This window comes from Malaclemys terrapin, chromosome 12 (assembly GCF_027887155.1).
Source record: "Malaclemys terrapin pileata isolate rMalTer1 chromosome 12, rMalTer1.hap1, whole genome shotgun sequence".
In the NCBI taxonomy this organism is placed as follows: domain Eukaryota; kingdom Metazoa; phylum Chordata; order Testudines; family Emydidae; genus Malaclemys; species Malaclemys terrapin.
Genome location: NC_071516.1, coordinates 32,771,613 through 32,786,158, shown reverse-complemented (window position 1 = coordinate 32,786,158; position 14,546 = coordinate 32,771,613). Strand labels below are relative to the sequence as shown.

At 53.1% G+C, this 14,546-nt stretch overlaps 1 protein-coding gene across 2 annotated transcripts in view; it reads right to left on the bottom strand.

Annotated features, from left to right (window-relative positions):
* Nucleotides 1–5,807: 5,807 nt before the first annotated feature.
* Nucleotides 5,808–14,546, bottom strand: part of LOC128846629 (fer-1-like protein 4) — a 144,901-nt gene continuing 136,162 nt past the window's right edge. For both annotated transcript variants that reach the window (XM_054045862.1, XM_054045861.1), the window contains 3 exons: nt 11,951–12,231; nt 10,081–10,181; nt 5,808–7,488 (listed from right to left, as the gene is read on the bottom strand). In XM_054045862.1, the coding sequence (XP_053901837.1) occupies nt 7,308–7,488; nt 10,081–10,181; nt 11,951–12,231 (563 nt within the window). In that variant the 3' untranslated portion in view covers nt 5,808–7,307. The remainder of the gene's footprint in view (nt 7,489–10,080; nt 10,182–11,950; nt 12,232–14,546) is intronic.

The window sequence follows — 14,546 nt, the reverse complement described above, 5'->3', positions numbered from 1 at the left end:
GTTTAAGCTTTGTTGTAACGTGTGTTGTTTGCTTGAACTGCTCAAGACCTGAATGCTTGTATAAGAGGAGCGCTTTGTGTTGGCTTCTTACATACCTTCATGCTGTTTAACATCTGATACTTCTTGATGAAACATAGGAGCCTTGTCTTATAACAAGCTTATTCAAAGTGATACAAGCTACGAAAGTGAGATCTTGGAAGAGTGTTGCCGTTTTCATAATGTAGTAAAAATACTGTAATAATAAATAATAATTAATAATAAATAGTGTGTAATAAGCATGTCATAAAAAAAATTATATTTCCAAGATCACTGCTTTTATAATTTATACTCAGGTGAAGGAGAAAATCCCTGGAAATATTCATTTTTAGGAGGGGGTTCACGAGACTTGACATTTTGGTGAAAGGGGTTCACAAGTTGTTAAAGTTTGGGAACCACTGGATTAGGGGTATGGAATGGCTGCCATTTGAGGAGAGATAAATAAGACTGGGACTTTTCAGCTTGGAAAAGAGATGACTAAGGGGGATATGACAGAGGCCTATAAAATCATGACTGGTGTGGAGAAAGTCAATAAAGAAGTGTTACTACTTCTCATAACACAAGAAATAGGGGTCACCAAATGAAATTAATAGGCAGCATGTTTAAAACAAATAAAAGGAAGCATTTCTTCACACAACACACAGTCAACCTGTGGAATTCTTTGCCAGAGGATGTTGTGAAGGCCAAAACTATAACAGGGTTCAAAAAAGAACTAGATAAATTCATGGAGGATAGGTCCATCAATGGCTATTAGCCAGGATGGGCAGGGGTTGTGTCCCTAGCCTCTGTTTGCCAGAAGCTAGGAATGGGCGACGGGTTGGATCACTTGATTACCTGTTCGGTTCATTTTCTCTGGGGCAACTGGCTTTGGCCACTGTCAGAAGACAGGATACTGGGCTAGATGGACATTTGGTCTTCTAGCACCACTGCTCCCAACCACAACCTCCACTGCTACAACACTCCACCCAGCCCCGGGCCCCTACAAAATCTATCCCATCGCCAAAGTCCCCAGTTCACTCCAAGACGCCTGTCATGCCACCTCCAACACCTGTCCTCCCCACAGGGCTGGCCCACCACCCCACGTGCTGGGGAGAAGGACTGTGCTGTTATGCACCTTGACCCACACCGCCAGAAACAACAGCCACGTCAAAATCTGCCCCAGGAACTCAGGCCCCTGCGGCCCTCCCACCGGGCAGGCAGGCAGTGCAGAGCAGCATATAGGGAGGCGCTCTGGCTACATGCCATGCTGGCCATTCCTGGAGGCACCCACGCACTTAGCACTTCCCTCTCCATGGCGGAGCCCTGTGTCCTGGACAGTAGGGCGGGGGGGATAAGGCAAGAGGGAGCTCTTGGCACCACTGAACACAAAGGCCCTGTGTGAGGCTAGCACTAGCCCAGACACCAGCCTACCACATGAGTGCTTTAAATGGCCCCAGCATCTCCCGGTCCCAGGAGCTGGCCAGGCCTCAGCTCCGCAGCCAGAAGGGAAGGGCTGAAGTCCCAGCAGGGTGGAGGTGGCCGGGGCAGTGGTGGGCCGAGCCCAGCCTGCACACTCCACCACCACCACAGGGCTGAGATTTTTGGACCTATTCCAGGGAGCCTCCATGCAGGCTCCCTCCTCAGCGTGTGCGCACGGTATGGTGGTGTGTGCTCACGCGTGTGTGTTTGTGGTGGGTGTGAAGGCTGCGCCAAGTCCAAGCTGGCGTGCCGTGACGTTTTAAACACCCCCGAGTTAGCGCACGTGTGGGTCTAGGCCCCACATGCTGGCTTTGGAGCCACCATGGCGGCAGGGTGCGGGGATGAGACGGGGGCTATGTGGCAGCAGGAGTCCAGGGCACTTGGCCTGGCTCAGCCAGAATCCCTCCAGGGGCTCTGGGAAAGGGTCCTCTTTGAGAGGCTGCAGCAGGCCAGAGCCCCACTCTGGGGCACACAGACCCTGCTGCCTCTGGCCTGGACTTGTGGCTGGCATCAGTGCAGGCAGAGGAGTGGGACGGGAAGGGCCCGTGCAGTCTCTCCTGGCCCCTGGGGCTTGTAAGGGGCTTTGCAGCTGACCCCAAGGTGGGTGCTGAGGCTGGCTGTTGCTGTGACCCTCCTCTGGGACAGAAGGTAAGAAAGCGCCAGGAAATCCACACAACTGGCCAAAGCTGCAGCCCTTGAGGCTTTAGGCTGGGCTGAGCCTGGGGGTCTCACCGAGGAAGAGCTGGCAGCCAGGAGCACGGGGGTGGGGCTCACGGGGGGAGCGGAGAGCACACGTCAGGTCAGTTGCTTTAGTATTTTCAGGTCCCGGTTAAGATCATTCCTGCTGACTGTAACAGGCTCTGAGCTGCAGCCTGGCAACATGTCTGTCCTCAGTGACACTGCTCCTGGGAGCCCCTCAGGGCTAGCTGGCAGAGCACACACCAGGCCACAACTCACTGTAGCTAGCCGGCATCATGTAAAGTATCATCTGCAAACTGGCAGTCCAGTGGTCCTGAAATCATGGACAAAGAGTTACAGACGCCGGAAATATGGTCTTAAAATGTGTTTGCCAGGCAGCCCATCGACCCAGCCTGTCCTAGACAAAGGAATGGGCATTTACTTGCTGGCCAGCTTGATTGCAGAGGACAATTGAAAATACATTTACATATAAGGTAAACAAAGCCAGCAAGTCGGGGAGATGACCACTTAACAGTCACCTCGGAGGATGGAGCCTGCACCATGGGGAGCCCTCCTGGCTCTTGAACCAGAGACCATGAACTTTGGGGTAATATATGGAGAGAGCAACAGAGGGTCCTGTGGCACCTTTGGAGAAAGGGGCCAGAGACATTTGAGTCATCGATCCCCAGGAGACAAAGGGGAGCTGCACCTGTGGACTTAATGAAAGTGGATCTTCTTAGCCTGGGAGGCAACAGGAGCTGGAAATTGACTAGAGGTGAGAAACCTGCTTTGACAGAAATTGTAACGTGCTGAAATTAAGTTTGAGTCACTAGGAAGCATGTTTTGGGTTGTTTTATTTGTAACTCTGCCTGTCTCTTTCATCCTTTCCTATCAGCACTTAAATCTCTGCCCTTTGTTAATAAACTGATTCTGGTTTTACTACAAAACCATCTCAGCTCAGGGTAGTAACCTGGAGAGTGAGCTCTCAGCTCACTTACCAGGCTGCTGTGCATACTGTCTCTTTGGAGGCAGCAGGGGGAGAGGGACTGGGCACTGCAGGGAGATGTCTCTGGGGAGCTCGGGAACTGGGCCCCCTGGCTGTTGCCTACTAGGCAAGGTTGAACTGATGGAGTCCTGTGGAGTTTGCTGGCAAGGCAGACAGGCTGGTGTGTCAGGGAGCTGACCCAGAGATTAGCAGCTGCTGAGGCTGAGAGGAGTCACAGGGGGACCCCAAGTGAAGCATCACAATCATGCTTGGGGCTCTGCAGACCAACATTCCCTGCTCAGCACTGCCTCTCCAATACACAGCTAGTCTCAGGCCCTTCCCTCAACACACACAACGGCAGAGTCCATGGACAAGCTGGAAGGCCCTGGCTGGCTTCATATAGAAACCTCTGGAAGTGAGGTGGCCCTTCTTTGCTGCCTGCTGCAGCCATGGGGCAGGAAACCACTGACAGCCCTGGCCCATTACTGCCCATGCTGAGCGGCAGGAACCTCTCATATTAAAGAGCTCAGTGGCTCTGGATCTGTTACTAGTCTGGTGGTTTCAGTCCCCCCAGGAGTCTGGCTGAGGGTTGTCTACACTTACAACACTGACGCACGTCAGTGTAGACTCTGCCAAACTGAGGGGAGGCCATCGCCCATTGGTGTAGTTACTCCACCTCCCCGTGAGGCAGTCGCTAGGTAAGGGGAGAAGTCGCCTGTCGACAGAGCGCTGTCTGCACCGGGGGTCAGGGCGGTTTAACTGCATCACCCGTGGGAGGTGTGTGTGTGTGTGTTTTTCACACCTGAGCAACGTAGTTCTACTGACCTAACTGCCTAGTGGAGACCAGGCCTCATGGCAACGCCAGGGCAAGCAGACGGCCCTTTCTAATCGTGGTCTAACAGCGTCACTTCCCAGCCATCTGCCAGAGGGAGGAACCTCACCAGCTCTAGCCTGCATGGGCAGCACCCAAACCAGCTGGAACAGGAGAGGTAACCAGCTGTGAGTCCCACCCACAAACCGGAGGATCTGGGCAGGGCAGGAGAATGTGCGGTGGTGCTGTTCTGTGCCAGTAACTGAAGAGCAAACCCAGGCTAGCTGAGCCTGCAGTGAAGCATGAGATTAGATGAGGCGAAATATGCATGTTGGGTGCAACCGCTAAATTAATTACACTGGGTTTGTCTATATGGCGAATTAGTATGTGGCAATCTGGGGTGTAAATCTACAGCGCTCCAGCCTACCATGCGCTAAGGCCAAGTCTACACACAGGCACTACAGCAGCACAGCTACACCACTGTAACACGGTACTGTAGCTGCTTCCAACAGCAACAAAAGGGGTTTCCCCGGGGATGTAGGTAATCCACCTTCCTGAGCAGTGGTAGCTGATGGAAGAATTTCCCATCAACCTGGCCACGTTTACAGCAGGGTTTAGGCTGGTAGAGCTACATCACTCAGGGCGCGCTCTGTCACTATGCTGCTCAAAAGTTTCAGTGTAGACCAGGCCTGTCTGTATGGCCCCTGTTGTTGTGCACTAGGAAGTGTAGCACACTGCTATGCACTAGGAGGTGTAGCACTGCTGTGCACTAAGAGGTGTAGCACTACTGTGCACTAATGGGGTGTAGCACACTGATGTGCACTAGGGGGTGTAGCACGCTGCTGTTTCAACAGACAGATCAAAGCACACTTGGGAACGTTGAGGCTACTCGTCTACACTTGGAGCTGGGGTGTGACTCCCAGCTTGCACAGACATACTCGCACTGGCTCTCATCGAGCTAATGTGCTAAAACCAGCAGTGTAGCCATCTAGCACAGGCAGCGGCGAGTGGCAGCATGGGCCAGTCCCTCCGAGTGCAAACCCGCCTGGACCCCATGCGCACGTACATGGCACTGCTAGCCCATGCTGCCATGAGCTGCTGCTGGGGCTCCCCAGATACACTATTTGTAGTGCACTCATGTGTATGTCTGCACAAGCTGAGCGCTGTCAGTGCACAGTAGCAGGGGCCTCCTGGACAGTGAGTGGGGCGGCGGGGCTCTGGCTTCATCCCTCCCTGGGGCGGCGGGACTCTGGCTTCATCCCTCCCACCTTGGGTGGCGGGACTCTGGCTTCACCCCCCCGGGGCGGCGGGGCTCTGGCTTCATCCCTCCCTGGGGCAGCGGGGCTCTGGCTTCATCCCTCCCTGGGGCGGCGGGACTCTGGCTTCATCCCTCCCCCCTGGGGCATCAGGGCTCTGGCTTCATCCCTCCCCCCCGGGCGGCGGGACTCTGGCTTCATCCCCCTGGGGCGGCGGGGCTCTGGCTTCATCCCCCCCTGGGACAGTGGAGCTCGGGGTGTCAGCCCCCCGGGGTGAGGGTCTCAGGCTGTCAGCCCCCGTGGCAGCGAGACTCAGCTTTCAGCCCCCTGGTGGCAGGGCTTGGTGTTTCAGTGCCGGCCCCAGGGCAGGGGGACTCGGGCTGTCAGCCCCACCCTGCCTTGGGCTTCAGCTTCAGCCCCCTTTCCCCCTGACCATACCCTGATTTTGTACATTTTTAGTGTGACTATTCAATGAATTTTGCTTAATTTTACCATGACAAAATCGTATCCCTACTGACTTGTATCAGTAAAATCAAAACCCAGAGCGCAAAGAATGCAACAGAGGTGGAAGCTGCTCTGAGGATATTTCTCAACAGTTGATTTACCTCAGTCTGGTGCCACTTTGCACTGCTCATATAAATAGCATCCATATAAATATCTACAAATCTGGTGCAAAACACAACACAGGAGTGACTGTTAATCCCCCCGCTCAGTTAGTGTGAGAGAGAAGGAAGCCCTGGGATCAAGTCTGAACCAGACAAACAAGTAGCCCTCACACTCTTCAGGTATAGCTACACTACAGACGCGCCAGAGGCACAGCTGCACTGCATCCCTGCAGTGTAGACACTTATTACAGCAACTCAAGGGGGGTTATTAGTTAACCTGCCCCGTCGTGCGGCGGCAGCAGGGTCAATGGGAGAATTCTTGTATTTACAGTGGGGGTTAGGGAACCCAAATAGCACCCAGGGTGGGACATTTTCATAGCCCTGAGCAATGTAACTAGGCTGAGATAAGTTTGGGTACAGACCAGGCCTCTGAAAGCCAGCTGGGAAACCCTAGCAAATGCCGAGTGGAGAGAAGCACCAGGTAATGGGTCAGATCCTTTGGGGTTTTCTATTCCAGCGGGAGTAAAGGTCTAACACAAGGATTAAAGAGAGCTTCAAGTCCAGCCTGACTATGTGGGAAGACGCGTGTTTAACAGCAGTGTGAAGGGTGGGCTGGGGGGGGGGGGGGGGAAGACTCGCCTGGCTGGGAATTCCCAGCTCACAAGTGGCCTCAGACTTTGCCTGTCCCTCACCCGTACCCAGGTCATGGTGAGGGTCACAACCAGTTTGGCTCCTTCATTCTTTTCCGCTCCTCACTTTGCTGGCCTGCTGCAGCTCCTCTCTAGTTTCTCTACTTGTCACTCTGCTGGTCCCAGCTCTGCCACTGAGGCCTGGTCTACACTTGACCGCCAGGCTGACACGGCTACATCAGTCAGAGCTGTGACAAAACACCCCCTGACGGACCCAGCTCTAACCTAACCCCCGGTGTCCGCTGGAATAGGTTGTGTCTGTACAGCCATAGCACTGTAGTCTCCATAGTGTAGACGTGCCCCGACTCTCTGACCTGTACAAAGGGGACAGCCACCTTGTAAAGTGCGCTAAGCTCTCCAGGTGAAAAGCCTCCGCGTTATTACACTGAAGCCATGCAGCGAAAGCAGCACCGCTACTCCCACGGCTCTCAGAGAAGCTCCTCTGCTTAGCTCAAGGGAGAGAGGTACAGAGCTGATGTTTGTTGCAAATCTCCCCACAGCCAACCCCAGCTGGGACAGATTCCTCCCAATTAACGAAAACCAAACAATACCCAAATCATTATCGCTCTGCTCCACAGTGCTACGATCACAGTGTATCACAAGTTCTAAGCGTGAAATACAACTACCCAGAAAGGGCAGCTTCTCCACTCCTCTTCCTCCTGATGAAGCATTACAAAGAGTCCCAGCACCTTCAGTCACTGGCAAACTGTCCTTAAAAACTTTGGTATAAAGTGTCAATTTCTGGAGCCACAGCCATGGTCCTCTGGGGAGCCCAGTCTCTGACTGCACTTATCCATTGATGATCTTCTGGCTGATGTACCCAGGCATTGTGTAGAGTAAAAGGACCAGGAAGATGGTCACCACAGCAATAATGACCAAAGCAATGATGTACTTCTTGTACCGCTTCCAGATAAAAAAGATGAAGGTTTTCATGGGATTCACAAACCAGTTGAAGGATGTTTTTGGACGGCTAGAACAGAGAAAGGAAAAGGCTGTTGAGCTCAGACAAAGCAAAACAAAGCTTCACCCAGTCGAATTCAGAGCCCTGGAAATCTACAACATACTGTAGCTGCTGCTACTCACGGGCTGCGGATAACCAGGTACTAGATCAGTGGAGATCAGCCTGAATCCCTGAGCCCCCAAACTCAAATTGATGCCTGTGCCCACAATGTCTTCCTTCAAAACAGGACCCCATTCCCTGCATTCATTTCACTGCCAGCACAATCTGGAGGCTTCGTAGGATTCTTGCACAGACATTAGACCAGGGTAGTCGATAAGCAGACTGCGGGCCAAATCCGGACTGCCAGACACTTTTGAACAGACCACAAAATCTTTGTATTTACTTATTATTATCGCTGTTGTTATTTTTGTATTATTTTCTCTGGAGCCTGGACCCTGCACTAGACCAGGGTTCTGCAAGGCACCCACGCTGTAGATGACAAATAGGCTCTCCCGGGGGGGGAGGGAGGGACTTTTCACCCCCCGCCCCACACACACACTTTTCATCTTCTGAGGCATGCAGACCACACACCTGAAGGCCATGGGAAACATCTGGCAGGGCCTGCAGAGCGCTGGAGGATGACTGCACTGGCAGCTAACTAATTGTTCTCCATTTTTGCACCAATGTAACTAGCTCACTAAAACCAATGTAGTTACATCAGTGCACCATCCTAGTGCAGGCACAACTACAGTGATACACAAGCCCTGTCGCTTGTTTCAGTAAATATTTCAGAACCGCTCTGCCCAGGGACTCTACCTGCAGCCTCAGCCAGGATGGCTCTGCCCCAGGGACTCAGCCCACACTCTCAGTGGAGATGGCTTCACCCCAGGGACTCCGTCTACAGCCTGAGCCCCGGAGTCCCCAACAACTTAGTGTCTCTGGATTCTGATCTTGGTTCCATTAAGCCTGAAAGCTCCTCCCTTTTCCCTCAGTGCCTGTGCGCAGGCTGACCCAAGCTGAGAGCAGGCATGGTATCAAATCCCAGCCTACATTCCAATGCCTCTCTGCCTGGCACGTGTACATGGCACAAGTCGACAGGGCCTGCTGAAATCCATCCTTGAATACTTAAGGAGCTGAGGAGATCTCTGAGCCATTAGCGATTCTCTTCAAAAAGTCATGGAAGACGGGAGAGATTCCGGAGGCCTGGAGGAGGGTAAATATAGTACCCATCTATAAAAAATCTATAAAAAGGACAACCCGGGGAATTATAGACCAGTCAGCTTAACTTCTGAACCCGGAAAGATAATGGAGCAAATAATTAAGGAAGCAATTAGTGAACACCTAGAAGATAAGGTGATAAGTAAAAGCATGGAATTGTCAAGAACAGATCAGGTCCAACCAACCTGAAAGCTTTCTTTGACAGGGTAACAAGCCTTGTGGATAGGGGGAAGGGGTAGATGTGGTATATCTTGACTTTAGTAAAGCTTTTGCTACTATCTCACACAACCTTCTTATAAACAAACTAGGGAAATACAACCTAGATGGAGCTAGTATAAGGTGGGTGCATAACTGGTTGGAAAACTGTTCCCAGAAAGTAGTTATCAGTGGGTCACAGTCATGCTGGAAGGGACATAAAGAGTCGGGTCCTGCAGGGATCAGTTCTGGGTCCGGTTCTGTTCAATATCTTCATCAGTGATTTAGATAATGGCATAGAGAGTACACTTATAAAGTCTGCAGACAATACCAAGCTGGGAGGGATTGCAAGTGCTTCAGAGGATAGGATTAAAATTCAAAGTGATCTGGACAAACTGGAGAAATGGTCTGAAGTAAATAGGATAAAATTCAATAAGGACAAATGCAAAGTACTCCACTTAGGAAGGAACAGTCAATTGTACACACACAAAATGGGAAATGACTGCCTAGGAAGGAGTACTGCAGAAAGGGATCCGGGGGTCATAGTGGCTCACAAGCTAAATATAAATCAACAGTGTAACACTGTTGCAAAAAAAGCAAACATCATTCGGGGATGTATTAGCAGGAGTGTTGTAAGAAAGACATGAGAAGTAATTCTTCCGCTCTACTCCATGCTGATTAGGCCTCAACTGGAGTATTGTGTCCAGTTCTGGGCGCCACATTTCAGGAAAGATGTGAACAAATTGGAGAAAGTCCAGAGGAGAGCAAAAAAATGATTAAAGGTCTAGAAAACATGACCTATGAGGGAAGTTTGAAAGTATTGGGTTTGTTTAGTCTGGAGAAGAGAAGACTGGAGTGGACATGATAACAGTTTTCCTGTACATAAATGGTTGTTACAAGGAGAAGGGAGAAAAATTGTTCTTCTTAACCTCTGAGGACAGGACAAGAAGCAATGGGCTTAAATTGCAGCAAGGGAGGTTTAGGTTGGACATTAGGAAAAACTTCCGAAATGTCAGAGTGGTTAAGCACTGGAATAAATTGCCCAGGGAGGTTGTGGAATCTCCATCATTGGAGATTTTTAAGAGCAGGTTGGACAAACACCTGTCAGGGATGGTAGATAATACTTAGTCCTGCCATGAGTGCAGGGGACTCGACTTGACGACCTCTTGAGGTCCCTTCCAGTTCTGTGATTCTATGATTGATACTCACTTGGGCTTTTCCAGGGGTTCAGGCTCTTTTCGGCCCAGACCAACAGGGCTCTTCTCGGCCTCCTCCACAGTCAGTAGCTGGAACTCAGCTTCCACTTTACCCTGCAGAGAAACGCACTTGAGACACACTGGTGTCTTCAGGACGAGCCAGGCTGATACTGTCTCGTCTAGAGTCGCAGGGCCAGGTTTTCGACGGTTGCTCAGTGGGAGTCAGGCACCAAACCTGCTCAGGCACTTCGCAAATCCCACCAGGTACCTATCTGCATCTACAGGCACCTAAATACATTTGAAAATCTGCCCCTCGGGGCCTTTCTGGCCTCTGTGTCCCAGGCCCCTGCACAGAGTGGCCTCAGGAGCCTCTCACAGCTCCTGACACTCACTTCTCGCCAGTGCCATCAGGAGCGAGTCAAGGCAGCATCCAGACACACCCGTGCCCCCAGAGCCCTGGCAGGCTGCCTGCCCATGCAGCCACCTCCTCAAGGCTCATCTCTTAGAGCAGGAGCTGCCCAGTGCAGGGCTCTGTGCACTGTGCCTGTCATGGGGGGTCGGTGTGTCGAGTGGCGCTGCCCCGTTTGCCCAGTGCAGGTTGATACCCCCCCTCACAGTGCCGTTCCTGGTGCTTTAGATATATCCTCCTGAGCACGGGATGCTACAGGACCGGCGAATGTCCACTCGAGACAAGTGCTCAGCACAATGACTGCCCTCTCCAGAGATCAGGCACAAAAGGCCTCCCTCTTCCACTTGCCCAGTGAGAGAAGCCAGAGGCGTTGTCCCAGCAGCCCACCGGGAGTGAACATGACTTTCCTCCCGGCACACTGAACCCAGCCTGCATTCCACCATGGGGCCGAGTCCCACTGGGACACCGCTAGGTGCTGCTGCATGGAGCTGTGAGCACGGGCGCATTGCAGCCATGCTTCCTCAGCTGCTGGCACCTGGTTGGTTTGTGCAGCGAGAGGGGGAACCTGGTGCAGGCGTATCAGCAGCACGCCAGGCTACAGCCCCTTCCCCTCCTTCTGCTGAGATCCTGGCCACACCTGTCCCCACACACCTGCTGATTTTCACATGCCCTGTCCATGGCCACTCAGAGCCCCAGGACCTCCTGGCCACCCTTTTCCCGGCTGGGAAACTCCAACTAACCATTGCCAAGGTCAGGGGATATTTCAGCTCCTAGCCCCCATCCCCGGCTACCAAATATTCCTGCCCTTGGCGGGAGCGTCCTCACTCAAACCACAGGAGTCCGCTCAGGGCCTTGGGGGAAATGCTTGCCAAGTCTAGGAACACATCTCACCGCTATGGCTGATTTGGTAACTGCCAGTGTCAGGCTCTGTCTGAGTCCCAGGGGAATCCTGGGGCAGCCAACCCCACGCCCTCTCCTGTGCTTGTTGACAGGAATCACAGACCAGGCAGGAAAGAGTGAAACATCTGCGAGATCCAGGCAGCTGAGCTCACTGGGAAACCAGGCCTGACTTCTTGCTAGCCCAGGCAGGAAGCTGGAACCAGCCGGGAGAGGAGGCTGCCCTGTGCCCAGGAACAGGGGACTCAGAGAAGCAGTAGCACCCCCACCAATGACAATGCTGTCACACCAGCCCTCCTCCTCTCATCTGCACATCTCCCATGGACACTGCTGCCCCCAGCAGACCACTCAGCTAAGCAAACAAGCTCTGAACAGTGCTGAGCTGGACCAAGCTATGACGCTCTCTGCCATACCCACCGGTCCTGGGACATGCAGCCCCACGCCCACTACAAAGCTTTTGCAGTTAGCCATAGGCATGCCAGTGCCCAGCTGCAGGCCTCACACTCCACAGAGCTCAGGCAGGCACTGAGCACTGCCTCACAGCACAAGGGCTCTGCCCCTCTCTCCTGCTCCTTACCGTCAGGAGGTACTTGTTCCCACTGGGGTCTGTAAACTCAATGTCTTCCGGCTTAATCGACCTCCTCTTCTTCTTCTTCTTCTTCTTCTCCTTGGCCTCTCGCTCCTCTCGCTCCTCATCTTCCTGGTCTTTCAGTTTGATGAAGGGCCACCAGCCCCTCATCCGCTTGTTCCGGAAGATGGAGAAGCGGGGGGTGGCCTTTTCCTTGGCCATCTTAACGGTGCACTGCTCAGAACTCTTGGCTGCCCGCACCATGTCGTTCAGCTTCAGTTCAATGGACCCTTCAAAGACAGGCAGGAAGTGAGGACCTCAGGGGTCGATCATTAATGTAAATGCAAGTAACACATTAGGGCCAGCATCAACATGCTGCTTGGCCTGCACCCATCCCAATCCCCAGAGAATCAGTCACAGGCAGTGATTGTTGGTAGCTCTCAAAGCAAAGATCCATCAAGAGTGTGATCCTCACTTTAGGGATGGGGAAACTGAGGGTCGGAGGGAGAGGAAGTGACTTGCCTCACATGCTGAGTTGGTGGCACAGCCTGGAACAGAAACCAAATCTCCTGAGTCCCACTCTTCCGGCCTAGCCATTTGACCACTCTGTCTCCTATACAGAGTCACAGCTGAGCAATGCCACATTATGCCTTTCATCAATACCTCTAGGTCTAAATCTACCCTCTTCTCACGCCCCAGCTTGTCCCTCATGTTCAGTACAGAATGATAAAATCTTGACACTGGGGTGGGAGAACACTTTGTTCAGGCTACAGCCAGGATGCCAGCACCATCGCCAGCTCTCTCCAGTTCTATTTCCCTCATTTTGTGTCTTTGTCACAAATGTAAGCAGCTCATGTCCCAGAAATACCACGATGCTCTGGGTCTAATGTTCTCTTCTTGCCATCAGTAGATGTCACTGCTGAGCAGGTTTGCTTTATATGCCTTTCCATGCCAATGAAGCCTTTTGAATTGATTGGCAATGGGTTCATGAATAAAAGGAGCTTTTCTTGGGGTTAAAGGTGTTACCCAGAGCTGGATGAAATGCAGGATTTCCAGCTCACAGGAAATTTCATTTTTAAAAATTTGTTTTTTTCTAAATCGTAACGAATCTAAATTTTTAGAAATTTCCTGAAAACCAGAAATCCTGAATAAACACTGTTTCAGAAACATTGACGCATGCTGCTTCCCACACAAAACCAGCTCCCGGGACTCCGACAGCAGCTGAGTAAAACTGACATTCTTAAAGAGACATGGTGGGGGAGGGAATATCTTTTATTGGACCAGCTTCTGCTGGTGAAAGAGACAAGCTTGTCTCTCCAATATCCTGGGACCAACACTGCTACAGCAACATTGCAAATGCCATTCTTGTCAGTTTCACTGCTGCTGTGAGCAGAACCTCTGCTACCACAGGAATGTCAGGTTCACCCAGCAGCACCAGGGGCTCTAAGGGCCTGCAGCTCTGGGGCATCCTCACCATGGGGACAAGAATAGGGTTACCATATTTCAACAATCAAAAAAGAGGATGTGAGGAGCCCTGCCTTAGCCCCGCCCCCGTCCTGTCCTAGCCCCGCCCCCGTCCTGTCCTAGCCCCGCCCCTGCCCCTTCCACTCCCTCCCACTTCCTGCCCCCTCAGAACCCCCAACCCTCCCCCCCACTCCTTGTCCCCTGACTGCCCCCCAGGACTCCACCCCCTCCCTAAGCCTCCCTGCCTCTTGTCCCCTGACTGCCCCCTCCTGAGACCTTCCCCACATCCTAACTGGCCCCCTAGGACCCTACCCCCACCTGTCCCCTGACTGCCCCAACCCTTATCCACACCCCCACCCCCTGACAGCCGCCCCCAGAACTCCTGACCCATCTAAACCCCTCTGCTCCCCGTCCCCCCCCTCCTGGGACCCCTGCTCCTAACTGACCTCCAGAACCCCACCCCCTACCTAAGCCTCCCTGTTCCTTATCTCTAACTGCCCCTTCCTAAGACCCCTCTCCCTAACTGCCCCCCAGGACCCTACCTCCTACCTGTACCCTAACTGCCCAAAACCTTATCCACACCCCCCCAGAAAGCCTCCCCCCGAACTCCCGACCCCCCCCCGCTCCTTGTCCCCTGACTGCCCCCTCCTGGGACCCCTGCTCCTAACTGCCCTCCAGAACCCCACACCCTACCTAAGCCTCCCTGTGCCTTGTCCCCTAACTGCCCCCTCCTGAGACCCCCCCCACCTGTACCCTGACTGCCCAAAACTTTACACCCCCAACCCCCAGACAGCCCCCCCGAACTCCTGACCCATCCAACCCTCCCCCTGCTCCCTGTCTCTTGACTCCTTCCCCCCCCCCCCGAACCTCCCTGCCGCTTCTCTGACCCCCGGACCTCTTACTGTGCTGCAGAGCAGCGCGCTCGACAGCGGGGGAGGGGAGCAGGCTCGGAGCTCCAGACGAACTGTGATCTGAGAATGCAGGGAGGGAGGGGGAGGGAGAGAGCGGAGGGGAGTGGTGTCAAGTTTCAGGAGAGAGGAGGGGGGAAGTGACGGAAGGGCTCTGGCTCTGGCTGTCGGAGCCCCGGCTGCTTTGTAAGCCGCGCGCACACTCTGCATGGGGGGAAATCCGGACATTGACA